This window comes from Leptodactylus fuscus, chromosome 4 (assembly GCF_031893055.1).
Source record: "Leptodactylus fuscus isolate aLepFus1 chromosome 4, aLepFus1.hap2, whole genome shotgun sequence".
Lineage (NCBI taxonomy): Eukaryota > Metazoa > Chordata > Amphibia > Anura > Leptodactylidae > Leptodactylus > Leptodactylus fuscus.
Genome location: NC_134268.1, coordinates 180,900,099 through 180,916,339, shown reverse-complemented (window position 1 = coordinate 180,916,339; position 16,241 = coordinate 180,900,099). Strand labels below are relative to the sequence as shown.

General features: G+C 39.4%; 1 protein-coding gene across 1 annotated transcript in view; it reads left to right on the top strand.

The window, feature by feature from the left end:
* The window catches only part of IL6 (interleukin 6), a 29,374-nt gene extending 17,908 nt beyond the window's left edge, over positions 1 to 11,466 (top strand). The window contains exons 2-6 of the mRNA XM_075272001.1: positions 6,203 to 6,359; positions 7,077 to 7,246; positions 9,565 to 9,681; positions 10,405 to 10,548; positions 11,290 to 11,466. Coding sequence (XP_075128102.1) covers positions 6,203 to 6,359; positions 7,077 to 7,246; positions 9,565 to 9,681; positions 10,405 to 10,548; positions 11,290 to 11,466 — 765 coding nt within the window. The remainder of the gene's footprint in view (positions 1 to 6,202; positions 6,360 to 7,076; positions 7,247 to 9,564; positions 9,682 to 10,404; positions 10,549 to 11,289) is intronic.
* The last annotated feature ends 4,775 nt before the right edge of the window (positions 11,467 to 16,241 follow it).

The window sequence follows — 16,241 nt, the reverse complement described above, 5'->3', positions numbered from 1 at the left end:
TGTGGCTGCAGAATGTCCTGCACATTTTGGTGAGCTGTATCACTACTAAGGTAACCAAGTCTCCAGATCATCACACCAACAGTTTGGGCAGCATGTCAACATGAGCATTTCATGGTGTTTGTCAGCATTTAATGTGCTTTGTTCTAGTGTGTAACAGTCCAGGTTTCTTGTTCATGACATCACTGCAAATGAAGGTGATGGTGGCTGGTTGTCAGTGGAAGGACAAATAATGACTGCCAAGACACCAAAGATACTTCTGATAACCACAAGGAATTGCTAAGCACATGCAATTGGCCTGGGCAGAGACAGTGGTGTATAATGAAGGTGCTAACTTTGTCTAGATTGTGGAAGTGAAATTACACAAAAAAATGTAATTTAGTGTCATAGCATTACATAGTGAAACATGCTAGTGTCTGAAATGTGAAATGGTCATAGAGGCTCCGATGGGGAAAAAATACAGTATGCTATAAGGAAACATTGTCAGAAACGCCCTTCCGGGTACCGGGACCGATAGCGCTTTACACCGGGCACAGATCGGGAAAGCCGACAGTGTGCTGAATTCAGCGCACTGTCGGCTTTCCAGCAGTATATAGAACTGCCTGTGCCTGATCTGATGAAAGGTCCTCTTTAAGCATGAATCATGTCTAGCAGTTAACAATCTCTCTCCAAGATGTACACAACCCAATAGCAGCCTTAGACAACCTTTTTTATAGGGCAGCAAAGGAAGCACTTTTATGCCCTCTTGTGACAAGGCCCAGTGTCTAATCAGACCACGCTTGTAATCATTTACATATCTGCCCAGTGGCGTAACTACCGGTGTAGCAGGGGTAGCAGCTGCCATAGGGCCTGGGTCATTAGGGGCCCGATGCCAGCCACTACCCTTGCGTTTTTTGTTTTAGTTTTCTTAATAGGCCCTATTTACTTACACTGTGTGCAGGGGCCACTATGGGGCATAATAGAGCACGCAAGAATGCGGCGAGGGGTCGAGGTCTTCGGTGTCGGTCAGGAAGGGGAGGGGGCTCCATGTCAAAAGTTCACCATGGGGCCCCGCCATTCCTAGTTACGCCACTGTATCTGCCAGAGATATAAATAAATGCTGAGTTTTGAAGCAATCCAACGTTTCTATGTGGGTTTTGTTATTTTTTGTCAATAAGTGTTTATAGCTCCAGCTTATTTAACTGGACTTTATAGTTTATTCCGTTCGGGGAGTTCGGGATCGGAATGGAATACCGGATGCATTGACAAGCAGTGAGCAAAGATTTTAATGGGATCCATGCGTTTGTTTGTGCAGTGTCCGCATGGATCATGTGGAGAGAAAAGTACTTCATGAACTACTCTCCTCTCCACAGGACAGCGTGCGGAAAACACACGGACCCCAATAAAGTCTATGGGGTCCGTGTGCTTTCATTGCTCATCGCCTATCATTAAGTTCGGTATTCCATTCAGGAGGGGTTCCCAACTCCCTGAACGGAATACTGAACGCAGATGTGAACCGGGCCTTAGAGAATTAGCAACCATAGAGTTTAGAAATATTCACAAAACTGTTACAAATCAAATTTGATGTGGCAAAACTATGCTTGTTACTTGGCACAACATTTGGCAATATCATGACGGTAGTTTATTATAGAAAGAGCTGATGAGGTATATTAATGTATTACGACAATGTATTACAGTCACGCGCTCATACTATGTCACAATGAAACAGTCCAGCTTTCGTCCATGAAAGTGAATAAGTTTCATTACTTAAAACTGGAAAGGTTTCTTCTACATTGACTACTATACTTGTGAATGATTCACTTGGAGGATCATGCCAGAGAATTACTACCAAGACTGGAACTAAAAGGAAACAGACTTGGACGAGAACATTTTTTCGACACTGAAAAGTGATTCAATTTATACGGTTATTGAACACTCACTGACAAAAAATAGCTGAATGACTACACTCTTTTCTCAAATTTTTTTTCACTAAAAAGTTGAGCCAAGAATTCACTGAAAATGAAGTTGAACCAAGGAATGAGCAACAGGACTTAACTGTACATAGTACATAGGGTTCGATAAGTCACCAACTTACAAATCCAATCAAAAGCCTTCACCATACGGGTTCCAAGAGGACCCTCCTCCCTAATTCCCAATGGATCAAGTTTAAGGGTGAGATTGTATCATATCAAATGACATAGTATACCAACCCGTAACACCAAACAATAATAACTACATACATTTACATAACAGGGTTCACTTGTAAAAATCACATTTTTAGTTTTTTAGTGTAGTTTTGATACAGTTTTAACTTCACTGTGTAAATGAAAACTAAGTTAATCATTAATAAATGGTCTAATATTTATTGATATAAACCCAACAGGATATAATTTCTTACATACTTAAGAACTTTAGGTAAAAAATATGCAAATCTATTCTCCTGGATGGAATTAGGAGAACAGAGTGCACTCTGTACACCACCCTATAGAGGGCAGCATCCTTAACATCATGAACGACTCAGTTATAAAGTCTTTTAATCATGATGTGGATTTAATTGCTAAATCAGTATTTCTGTTCCAAAAGGAACAGATTCCCAGCTATGGACAGCGCTGTTTCGGCCTATTGGCCTATTGTTAAGGATGCTGCTCTCTATAGGGTGGTGTACAGAGTGCACTCTGTTCTCCTAATTCCATCCTGGAGAATAGATTTGCATATTTTTTACCCATAATCCCCAGCGGAGCAGGAATGACTTGTAAGTCTCCGTACTGCCTATGTAGGCACACGCTCTCCCTAATGTGGACGAGTGTCCCCATACCTTAAGAACTTTAGTCACACATAAAATATTAATTCTGCGTCTACATACTGTATTTTTTGGACTATAAGGGGCACTTTTTAAGGGGCACTTTTTTCCCCAAAATTTGGGAGGAAATTGGGGGGGTGTCTTATAGTTCGAATGTGAGTGTTGTGGAGATGGAGGAGCAGAGTCGCAGCATTGCCCCACTCCTGCCTCCACCGGCTTCCTGCAGCGGGCATTCATACAGCTGCAGGAGTCGGACAATGTGCGGGCCCTAGGCTTGGAGGAGAGAGTGTCCCAGCGAAGCCATCCCAATATCCACCATGTTATTACGGCAGAAGCTGGGTGTGTAAAGATGATGGCGGCTCCAGAGCGGGCATCTTAGATACCGGGCCTCCACTGTAATGTACATCAGAGACCCGCAGCTAATGCCCGCGATCAGAGTACACTCTGATAACAGGCATTACTACTTCAAAGACCCCCTAAAGTGTAAAAACAGTCCCAGGGGCTGGTCCTCACCAGCCCCGTACCTTTGAAGTTGCAAGTCAGCTCCAGCGTGGCGAGATAACAAGAGCCATCCTGTTCCTGTGATAGCCAGGAGCCTTATGAAGGCTCACAGCCCTGTCATAGGAATATTACTATTGCAGCTGGTCTATGACTAGCCTGAAAGTAATGTATAGAATCTCCCATACACTGCAAGACAGTTGTATTGCAGTCTATGGGACTTGCAATCAAGTGATTGCAGGTTCAAGCCCCATAGGGGGGCTAATAAACTAGTAAGTAAAAAAAAAAAAAAGTCTTAAACAAATCTAAAAAAAATAATATAAAAAACTATAAGTTCTATATCACCCCCTTTCCCTGGAATACATCTAAAAGTAGAAAATTACTGTGAAACACATACACATTAGGTATCTCTGTGTCTGAAAATGCCATTCACTATGTTGCAAAAATTACATGTTAACTGTATTCTGTGGGTCAGTATGATCACGGCCATACCAAATTTATATAGTATTTGTAATGTTTTCACACCTTTTAAAAAATTTAAAACTTTGCAAAATAGAAAAAAAAATGTGTGCTGTCATATTGTGACACATGTAACTTTTTCATATTTATGTGTTTGGAGTTGGGTATGGCGTATTTTTATGCGGGACAAGATGTTATTTTAGTCATACCATTTTGGGGAAGGTCTGACGCTTGAATCTCTTTTTGTTTAATTTTTTATGGGGTGTAAAGTGTTGAAAAAAACGCTATTTGGCTATTTAGATTTTTTTTCCCGCTAGGGTGTTCATCGTATGAGATAAATACTGTAACATTTTAATAATTTGGGTATTTTTGAGCGCAGGGATCTCTAATGTGTTTATGTTTATTTTTATTCATGTATTTTTATATGTGATCTAGGGAAAGGGGGGAGATTAGAACTTTTATATGTTTTGGGGGTTTTTTTCATACTTTTAAAAACTTTTTTTTCTTTTACTTTTATTTTCAGACCCCTACGGACTTTGAACTCTAGGGGGTCTGATCTCTCATACTCTAGACTGCAATGCTAATGTATTTCAGTGTATAGTCAAATACATTGACTTATATTACACGCTGCGTATGGCAGCATGTAATAGAACCACAGTATTGACAAGCCTGACGAGATTCCATAGGCTACCGGCTGTCATAGCAACCGATTGCCACCCTCTGATGATTGGCCAGAGGGCAGTGATTGGGAAAATATGCCCATGGAGCCTGCACACTTTACATGCCGCTATTGTGTTCAACCGCAGCATCTAAAGTGTTAACAGCAGGTACTGGTTGTATTATACAGCCGGCATCTGCTGTGTATAGAGAGGGCTCAGCTCCTCTGTCCTCTCCATACACCTACTCATGCTTTTAATCGCATACATGTATGTGATTTTGTATCAAGGGGTAAAAGGGAGCCTGTCAGCACCAAAATCATTATTAAACCAGCTCCACTACCTTATAGTGCTCAGTACTAGAATTTGGAAAACCCCTGACAAAGCAAAAGGGGCAAATCATATGTAGGGGCTTGTGGTGCAGGTCCTAATCTCTTACAGATATTGGTTGTGTATTGATTATCTTATATTTGCTCATGTTATGCATGATTTTTTGCACATGCTGGTAATATTGATGGCTATATATTCCCTAAAGTACATTATTGTTCCTAATTATAGTGCAATGTCTATCTAGCCTGTTGCTTGCCGCATTATTTCACAAGGTCACAGTGGTTGCATATACTTTAAGCTGATATAATTGCTGTGGATGTGATTTTTATATATTTTTGCACTGGCTAGTTACTCTATACATGTATATCTTGTAACTATCTTTATCTTGGCACTTATGGGACACATACTATCAGTATTAGATAGCATTTGGTGCTTTATTATATACATTGTGTCCATATTTGGAGCGGAGTGAGACCTTTACCCTGTGTATTGGTTTTAATTAGTTTTATTATTTAGTGCTGTTGAATATCAAATAAAATGAATCGATTATTTATTCTGAATTTTTGAGTATTTTGTTATACATTAGAACTATATCGGTATATTTCAATATACTCACTTTTAGAGGGTTAGCATGGTTTTTTATTGTCAGCCAGGCGTTTCTGGTGATTTATAAGTTAATACTATTTGTTTTTGTTCTTTTCCTACTGGTATTTAATTCTATTTGTATTGCCATATTTGGGTTCGATTATGGATTTTCTCACTAAAGAAAATGAATGGGCCAGTCTTCTTTCCAGGATTTTTTCGGAAGGTCCCTCTGGGTCTCCGAATATTCCTGTTGAGCTGAAAGATATACAACATGATTTGCGTCACCTTTTAATTAGACAGTATAACGTGGTGGAATAAGGCCAAATTGGAACAATATCTTTCAAGGAATTTTATTCCAAGAAGTCTTACAGTGCTAGGATATGTTTGTAGAATTGCTGCTTGATTTTGACAAAAAGATGCTTTTTATTCCTGTGCAAATGAGTTAAGAGCACATGTGGGGTGAGCTGAGCACCTTCCTCTCACTACTGCACTGATCCATCAGGGGATCAGAACAACAGACATTAAAAACATCAGAATGATGGATACAAACTGAAGACTTTGCTGTTGTGTCCATCAGCATTGACTTCAATATTAAAATAAAGTATGGTCCTTTTTCCATCTAAACTAATATTAAATCAAGCTAAGGTTATGAGGTAGTAAGATGGGTTCTGGTACTGTACTCTATGGGACACAACTGATGTAAAGCACAGGCATTAGTATCTAGCGAGAATCCAGATTAAGACATCACTTTCATAGTGAACAAAAAAGCATTGCTAAAAATCCCAGAATACTAAAATAGTTACAGATAGATGGATAGATAGATAGATTACGCGTTCAAGGAATTGTCAGAGAAAACTCAGCATTCAGCTTCTTAATTTACTATATGCTTACACAATAGGCTGACTACACGCCCTCAGATGGATTTTCCCCAAGAATTCTCAATAAATACAACTTGAGAGGACATGGAGATCATTCATTCAGAAGCAACTCTTCCAGGGGCTCATCCACTCAAGTGTGGAAAGAAAAGAAATCAGCACGTGAAATGGAGAGTACAAGTAAGTGAAATGTATTAGTAGATGAGAACTATCAGACACAGGGAGCTCCGCTGCTTCACAGGGCATTACATAACAGGAACTGCTTAGTTAACCCCGTATTACCATGACCATGCAATATTCTCGAGAGAAGTAACTGTTTACTACATATCTTCTATGGTGTTAATTGCAAAGTGTGTGTATATATATTGGATAAATGGGCACACATATTAACATAATATTAACCCCCATTCAGTAACCAGCTATCATCTTATCTTTAAATTGTCTATAATATAAAATAACTCCTATATTCTACATTTAGCTGTATGCATTTTATTATTCCTAGCAATAGTATATTGGCAAAGTTATTCCATTCAGTATGTTAAATAATAATAATAACTTTATTTATATAGCGCCAACATATTCTGTAGCATAAATCAGATCAATGTTATATACTGGAACCCTAAAATATTGGGTTGGCTTCTACAAAACCAGCAACTAATATTCAGATTGCCTTCTACAATAAGAAATTTCAAGAAACATCTTAGACAGTGGTTTATCTATCTTCTCCCTTTTAGCTGTATAATATTTCTTCATTCTGCACAGACCAGGAACCATAGAATAAAATGAAGTCTTATGAGGATATGTGAACATGTTATGTCAAGGGTTCTTAAGACATACTGTAGCCACGACTTACAAGTATTAGTAAGTTTCTTACATTGTCATCATTTCCTATTGCAGGCTGTACGTCATTGGCATGCCTCCTGGTTTATTTGGCAATAAATGCAATGTTACCAGCTGTGTGGTCAGCACCGATATCCACCAAACAACCAACCAGTGGTCAGACTAAAGGAGATCTTGAACACGTGGCAAATGTCTTATACAAAGAGGCTGACAAGCTATGCTCAGAGGTGAATATCGCCAAACTATATATCCTTGCTGCTAGAATATGATATATCTTCCTGACGTTATCATTGATGGTTTCTGTAATAATATACATATATTTACTTTATTTTCTTACATTTATTTTCTTACATATTTATTTGGATAGCTTTTTTTTGGACATGTATTTTTGCCCATTTTCTCAGATCCTCCAATTGACTCAAATCTATTAGGGATCCATTGAATCAGATGCCCCACAGATGCAAAATGGTCATGAAACAGTCAAGTAAATAGAGGCTTAGGGTTTGAGTACATAGCAGAGCTTTGCATGCAGCCTATACAACAATGGATGGAGGCCATGTGGCTAGTTAGCACATTTTATCCAGGTGGTGCTTGCCACAATTTTTTGTTATATTGGTATGGAACCTGACAGAGAAATGTAGAGGTAAAGCAGAGGCTCTGTGTACTTCTATGGAAGTCTTATTACAGCCCTGCACAAAACAGATCCTTATACACAAGCCCTTAAAGGGGTATTCTGAGGTCAGCATATTAGTGGCCTATCCTGAGTATTGGGTCAGTTAGGGTCAGACTCTCAGCACCTCTACTGACCAGCTGTTTGAGCACTTGTACCTTATACTCTCTCTGCCTACATTCCATATATATTTAGTAGTGTCGATGCAGAGTCTTATAGCTTTGTCACTTGGGTCAGTGATGTAATACTTTGCATTGCTGCTTCTTCTCGGTGAACTTTTCTTCTGGTTGCTTTCGCTATTTTCCCTGCATAGTTTCTCTGGCTTTCCCTGTACATCTCTGCCAGTAAATAAGATATTACAAGGTGTCTCGGCCTTAGCTGTCACAGTCCCTGGGGTGTTCAGGCAGCTAAGCACATCTCCTGTGTCTCTGTATACCAAATACTCTACAATTGTGTCATTTCTGCTCACTATGATGCGGCCATATTCCCGGAGACAAACGTCTCAGCACAGCACATTTTACATCTTGAGCTCACGTGCTTTACTGCTCAATGTTGTACATTCAGTTTGTAAAAAATCTTTCATTAAGCTTTATGTCTGTACAAATATAAAATTTTTCTAAAAGCTGATATACTAGTGGCTAACAGAAAAACGTCCATGTTACCCATAGCAACCAATCAGAACTAAACTTTCATTTTTTAAGTTGTTCTGGTGAAATACCAACCGCTCTGTGATTGTGATTTTTCTGTTAGACAGTTTTGATACATAAGGCCTTATAGGTCAATAATAACTACATATGGGGATTTTGACTCTTTTTAGTGATCTGGATTATTTGGTTCTGCTCACTATAAAGAGTTGACTCTCATGAAATGCTACTGTCAGTCTTTTGTACATAGTCAGCGCCCCCCAGTCGGTCTTTTGTATATCGCCAGCGTGTGGTTTTATCGTTCCACGATGCACCAAAATAGGTAATAATTAGAGATGAGCGAGTAGTACCCGATCGAGTAGGTATTCGATTGAATACTACGGTATTCGAAATACTCGTACTCGATCGAGTACCACTCGCTATTCGAATGGAAAAGTTCGATGCAGAACCAGCATTGATTGGTTGAATGCTATACAGTCGGCTAATCAACGCTGGTTCTTCTCCTACCTTTAGAAGTCTTCTCCGTGCAGCGTCCCCGCGGCGTCTTCCGGCTCTGAATTCACTCTGCCAGGCATCGGGCCTGGGCAGAGCCGACTGCGCATGCCCACTTGTAGTGCGGGAATGCCTACAGATGCCTGATGCCTGGCAGAGTGAATTCAGAGCCGGAAGACGCCGCGGGGACGCTGCACGGAGAAGACTTCTCGGAGGATCCAGCCCGACCCTCACTCGTGGACTTGGTAAGTATAATTTGATGGAACGTTGCCTACCCCTGAAACGAGCATTTCCCCCCCCATAGAGTATAATAGGATTCGATATTCGATTCGAGTAATCGAATATTGAGCGGCTACTCGAAACGAATATTGAATCTCGAACATTTTACTGTTCGCTCATCTCTAGTAATAATATGAATATAATGGTGGCTCAGTGGTTAGCATTACATTTGCATGGAGTTCGGGTTCCACTCATTCTGTGAGTTAACACCAAATTCCTTTAAAAAAAAAAACCCACTCTTTTATATGGTGCAATCAGTTCCCATTTTAGGAGGATATATATGATTTGTCTGTCTGCGAACTGGCCATGATGCAAATTGTCCCAGTTTTGGTCACCAATGTGAGTCACCACATTCTATATACAGAGTGACAGAGTATTCTGAGCATTATTAGTAATGAAACCTGTTGATTTTCATCTCCATTTCTATATTAAATATAATTTGTATTTTTTTTTCTTGTAGATGTGCAAAATCCCCAACCTGTGTAGTAGCAGTATTGAACATTTCCTAAGAGCGGACCTGGAACTCCCAGAAATTAAACACAGCAAGTCTGGATGCCTGAGCACCAATTTCAATAAGGTACAGAAATATTCATGTTATTGAGCGTAGTATAATACAATTACTAAAGTATATTTTAATACAAAAAGCTCATTTACACCAAAACGACTGTATCATAAATTAAAAAACACTTATTTACAAGGATCATATTGACGTCCAAGAGAAGAGCACCAAAAGAAAAGACCAAAATGGGAGCAATCAGTGCAGGAAGTTTTGGTGCCTGTTATGCTACTTAGGCTTTTTACTGGCAAGTGGGCAGTTGTAGGCAAGGGGTTGTGATTCAAAGCTAAGAATGACACCCCTTGCCTGCTTCTGCTTGACACTACTCACTTGACAGTAGAGAACCTAAATGACCTGAAGCACCAAAATGAACAGCAGTTATTGCTCAGGAATTGTGGGGGCTACAGTAAAAATCTAACTGCATTGGAATCAGTGGAGCAGCGTCTATTAAATGAGGCAAAAACCTGGTCTTAGAGGAGTTGGTGAGAGGTTTTCGTTAAAGCTAAATGTCTAAACTATCTCAGCCATACCCTTTAAGGATGACAGTTAAAGTGATAAATTCTAATGACAGTTATTAATTTAATGAACTGAGGATATAGGTCACCTCTATATAATGTAAGCCGCCTCTACTAAAACATCCTTGAGAAGGGATCTAAGACTGTCAGTTTACGCTAATATCTATGAGAATAATTACTCCATCTTAATATAAAATTGTCATTCACCATCACATTTATTTCTCTTTAGGAAAAATGTCTGCCCAAAATCTACAGTGATCTTCTGAGGTTCCAGACATATTTGGAGTTTCTAAAGGAAGCCATGCCAAGCAACAAAGACATCCTTGAGTTTATACAGTACAGGAGCACCGAGCTGGCAAACAAAGTGAAAGACGTAAGTTTCATTTCTGGATTGAAATATGAAATTGTTTTGCGAATTTAACAAATTTAAGCCAAATTTAAGATATAGCTGGACGGCATATGCCATGGGTGCTACCCAACAAGCTACTCTTGAAATATAGTCCCTACCATTCCCTAATCTGTAACTTACTGTACGGTATAACTACATTTACATTCATTTTGTGAGTACTGTACTTTCCTGCTATATAAAATATGTGGTATTGCTATTACCGTAACACGTGCTACCCCCTTACGTAAGTAACAATTTCACTCAGCAAGATAATCCCTCCCAAATCTATATCTAGGACTAAAAATACTCTATTTCTCTATAATATGCAGCAGAGCGTGCAATCGGAGAATAACTTTTGCTTACGAAAAAATGTACAAAACTGTGCTTGCTATATTTGAATATAGCTATGACATCTAAAGGCAGCGCAACGTACCTGGTTTGAGGTTGCAGAACGTACAAGGGAACTTTGTGATGAGTCACTAATAATGTAACAAGTCTTCGTGCTCAAGGCAAGGGTTTCAGTATAGGTTCTTGGGTTAAGTTGCCCTTGTCCGTCCTAAAAAAATAATCGTGTACCCCATCTCCAATGGTGTCCTAAGTACCCACCTACCCCAAGTTCTGCCTCTGTTGAAAACCCCTCAAACCTTTAAGTATATTATTATAACATTACAGTAGTGGATAGTAAGTTTTACAATAATAATACTCAACTTATCTCTTGTATTCTAGCTGGAAGAAATTCCTTCTGACTCCAAGGAAGACACATCTGGGATTACAGTAGCTGACTTAAGATCTAAAGATCCTTGGAAACAGATTCAAACAAGCTATATTATCCTGCAGTCCTTCACGGAGTACATGCAGAAGACAGCGCGAGCTGTACGTAACAGTGTGAAGGTTTCTAAATGAACACACTTACACCAAATTACTACTATGTAGTAAACCTCTGCCGTTCTGTTATCGGAACACCCACGTTGATTTATGTCGCTAAATGTTAATTATTTTATTTATAATCTATTTCCGAATCTTCTTTTATTTAAATATTTATTTTTCAGTAATATTTTTATTGTATTTATTTTATATTATTTGTATGAAGTGTTCTCTTTGCAATGTACTGTATAAGTCTAACCAACCCATACGGTCTATAGACCAAACCTATCCTAAGAGAGTCTTTGACATGTTTGCCAGGCATGTGTTAGCATGCAGTGTGAGCAGTCACGGTACCCTATAGTGTGATCGCACACAAGTATTTTCAGTGAAAATAACATCAGGATTATTTTTTTTTTATTATTTATTCTTGTCATTATTTATTTTGTCTAATAAATTATTTTTAAGTAATAAAAATCAAATTGTATCTTTATATACCTTTATGCTTTTATAAAATAATCCATGCTGTACACATAGCAACATCTTTACAGGGCAGCATTTTTACTCCCTGTTAAGGCCTCGTTCACATCTGGGTCGGTGATCCGTTAAGAGGAGTCCGCATGGGGACCCCCTGAACGGACTACCGAAAGCATTGGCAAGCGGTGTGCAGTGAAAGCACATGGACCCCATAGACTATAATGGGGTCCATGTGCTTATCCCACGGTCTCCGCAAGAGTCATGCGGACAGGAAGGTAGATCGTAATTATGTATAAAGACAGGGACCGCCCACCTGACAGCTTGTACTGAAACTGGAGAAACAATTCCAACTGCACCAGAATCGGTGAAGCCATGACTATTGATGGATGCAAAGAGTTGGAGTTGGTGGAGGTGGCAAAAAGTGGACCTGTCACAAAGTACAATATGCTTAATGATTTGATTGTTAATGTACCCTCAAAATTTTGCCATTCATTTTTATCTGCCCACCAGTTTAAAAGACATGGCAAATATAGTCACATATAAATTGACTCTTATTATACAAGAGGGCGGTAACTTTTATCAGCCCTTTCATAATAAGCCTGAATGATGATCAGCTGACGGCTGACTACATAACCAGTGAACAACGTGGAAGCAACGTGCCATACAATTCCACTGAATAGATGTCCATATAATCTAAGAATGTCTCAGGCCTGCCCTCTATATTCTCTGATTAGACGTCCCCTGTAACTAATGTTGAACCCTGTTCTTTCTGAAGGTCAGTGGTGGAGAGGAGGGGGTCTGTTTCATCAGACCCCACCGATCAAATAATTAAAAACACATCCTAGCGATCCTGCAATGGTAGTAAAGCATCTTAAAGCTAAGGCCACATGTTGCAGGTCCGCAGTGGCTACGATCCTGCACCAGATCAGCTAGTTTTCCCTATGGGCTCTGCCCCTGCAGTTGGGCCTTGAAAAACATGTTGGACCCACAGCTAGACATTGACTTGCTGCACATTTTTCTAGCAGTGTGTGGATGGGATTTGTTTAACCTATTCAGGACCAAGCCAATTTTTGTTTTTATGATTTCAAATTTTACTCATCTTCCAAAGCCCATATTTTTTATTGCAATGGTGCAATTTATTATTCTGTATGATGTACTGGGAAGCTAGAAAAAAAATCTGAATTGGGTGAAATTGGGGAAAAAAACTGGTTTTCTTTTCACTAAAAGTGACCAATTACCTTCATTCTACTGGTCAGACTTTTCACAGCAATATCAAATTTATATAGTTTACACTGTTACACTGCTATTATGTGAACTTTTAGCACTGCAAAGCTAGTAGATAAGAGGCTACCAGTGCACAGAATAAGGTAATAAATCAATTACCAGCCGGCAGCAACCTCCTACTATACCCCTTCTTTCTCCTTAGAACACTTTGTGTGAGGATGAATGTGGAGAGGAATTATGTAAACCAGCAGTCAGATTGAAGATGAGAAGGAAAGCCGTTTAATAAGTGATGAAGGAAACAGATCTCTTTAATAAGGTATATTACAAAGTTTAGTATATTCAAATGCCATATTAATTCATGAAATGTTTAGAATTAGAGGTATGCCGTGGCTTCATTTGAGCCTACTCCGGAGGTTGCTGCCGCGAGGCGGACGCAACGGCTCAACGAGCTGCGGATTCCGCCTGCAGAAAGGGCAGCTCGAAAAAAGAACACTAGCGGTCTCCATAGAACACCATTGTGAGGGGGCGGATTATGACGTGGATTCCGCGCCATAATCCGCCCCCTCTGTGCCCGTGTGAACTAGCCCTAAATGTAGTCACAGAGAAATCCATCATCGCCAACTATCACTGTAGTCATGGCACCTCGCGGTTCCCAATTCACTATCATTAGGTGCAAAGTGGTAATGCACCAGTTGTACAACTACATACTGCGTGTAGCCCTAAGCATGTAAGTGCTCCATTCTTTGCAATTTGAGCTGTCTGCCTTCACTAGCTTTTCCAAAAAATTGCATGGAAAATTCATACCAATTCAGCTAATACAATATGTTTGACACACGTGTCACTTTCCATGCAAGCCATATGCTTATAGGCAACAGCAGGGCTGCATCTTGTTTAGGAAGGTTTTCCTGAAGCTCACAAGATGATCCTATCCTGTCCTTAGCACTTCATATACAACTGCTACACAGAGGCATATGCTCATGTGACAATGACCTTAGATTCACTTTGGTATTAGGGGAAGTTGTGCAGCCGTTCTATATCACCCTACTAGTAACACTCAGGGTTGTGTGCAGGCTCCTTACCAAACCTTTTTTTCTTTCCTTCCTAGGCCATCGCTTCTGAGCCACAGCATTGTAATTCTGAAACAAGAAATTACTTTTTTCAAACAAACCACTGGGACGAAAGTGAAAGCTCTGAAGTCTGTAGACTGACTAGTATGCTGTATGGTGATTTCTCGTCAGCAGAACAAACAGGGCCAGTCAATTGCTCATCCTCCAATAAACTGGCACCGAATTCAGTGAGTGTGGGCCTAAGCGGTTACTCAACCAGAGAACTGTAATCTAGGAGTCTCCTGAAAAATATTTACTGGGAAGTCTGGGTTTTGGAAAGGTTACACCCAACTTGAGACATGTGGAAACTCATTGACTCTGAAGTGTAACCCTATAACACTAATGTCTCTATATGGAGACCTCACCGCACAGGAGGTCCATATACAGAACTTCTTGTAATCTGTGTATTTTCCTTTGCCCAAAGTGACACAACTGGATGAAAACTTTCAAGGGGTGCAGAAAACTGGTAGTTCCAAGTGTAAATCTATTACTGGTTCTGTGGTCAAAGCTACTTCCTCTACGTCACAATGTGCCAAATTCATGCTGAGGGCATCCTGACTAGATTACTACATTGTAAGTATGAAGCAATCTGAACATCCTCCAGAATTCCAACTTGTCATCGCCTTAGAACAAGTCCTCACAATATTTTAGAAAAATTACCAAATGTACTTATTGTAAAAAAAAATATATATATATATTTTTTACTAATATATTTACATGTATTACTTTTTTTTTGTAATCCTAAAATTGTTAATTTTAAATTAAAGTGTCCCTCTAGATTGGTAATGAGTACATGGTTGCCATTTGCCCCAGTGGCGGTGTCTCCATCTCAAATTCTGGTGGACATGCATGTGATTTGTTGCTCTGGTACTGACAATGAATGGAGCAATGGGGCACGTTTGTGTGACCACTTCTACATCCAAATTCTTCTTCACCGTTGTATAAGTTCAGCAGGGGCCTGAATATTGTTCTTGAAAGTAAGAATATCACAGGTTATGGCAGCTAGAAATTTTTGGGATAGATTGTTGATGCAGGGACCTTCTTCAATTGGAGTTGGAAAGGAATGGTTTCCTCTGATGTGGCATCAGCCTCATGGATCAACTTGGTAGGTTTATAGGTTAGATTTGATAGCCTTATACTATACCACCTTTTTTTTTTTTCCTTTTAGGTTTTTCACTAGTACAACCTGCAAGGCCAAAAGCCATACCACAAAATTGTAGCAACCAGCAGTAAAACAAGAATTTTATTTTATTTGGTTTTATATATTATTTAAGCTGATAAATAGCTATGTCAATTGGACTTTCAGTTCCCATGACTCCGATTTTACATGTCTATGGAGATGGAGGAGTGAAAATGAGCTATGGGGGAACAGAAAGCGCCTTAGACCATTTTCACATGGTCAGTATTTTGCATTAGTATTTGTAAGCAGAAAGACGAGTGGTACCAAAAACACAGAAAAAAATATATAATTGAAAGATTATTTTACATCCGTATTTGTGAGCAAAAATTCCTGGTTTTGGCTCACAAATACTGATGTAAAAGACTGACCAAATACTGATCATGTGTAAGCTCAATTTGTGTCCTATGTGAATTTGGGGCTATTTCTGAGTAGGAGAGAGTTTATGGGACAGATCCTCCTCTTACGGAGTGCAAGGCATGGTAGATTGTCTCCATACACTGGGTCAGATAGAAATGCAAACTACAGAATGGCCTGCAAAGTGGAAAATGCTAAAACTGCACAATTTAAGTCAGAAATAGTTTTACTCTTGCTCTACAGATACAATAGTCCATCTTCAAAAATCACCTGAAGTACACCTTTAACTTTTGGCTCCACCTGGTGGTCAAGAACCAAGGAATTATTACATGTTTTCTTAATAATAGTAGAAATCTGTCATGGAGGTTTTTCTTTAAATGTGCAAATTTAAAGTAAGTCTGTCCCCAGCAAACTAAATATCAACCCAGTCATTATGTCGAGCATCTTCAATGGGGCAGGTAAGAGCTGCCAAGGGC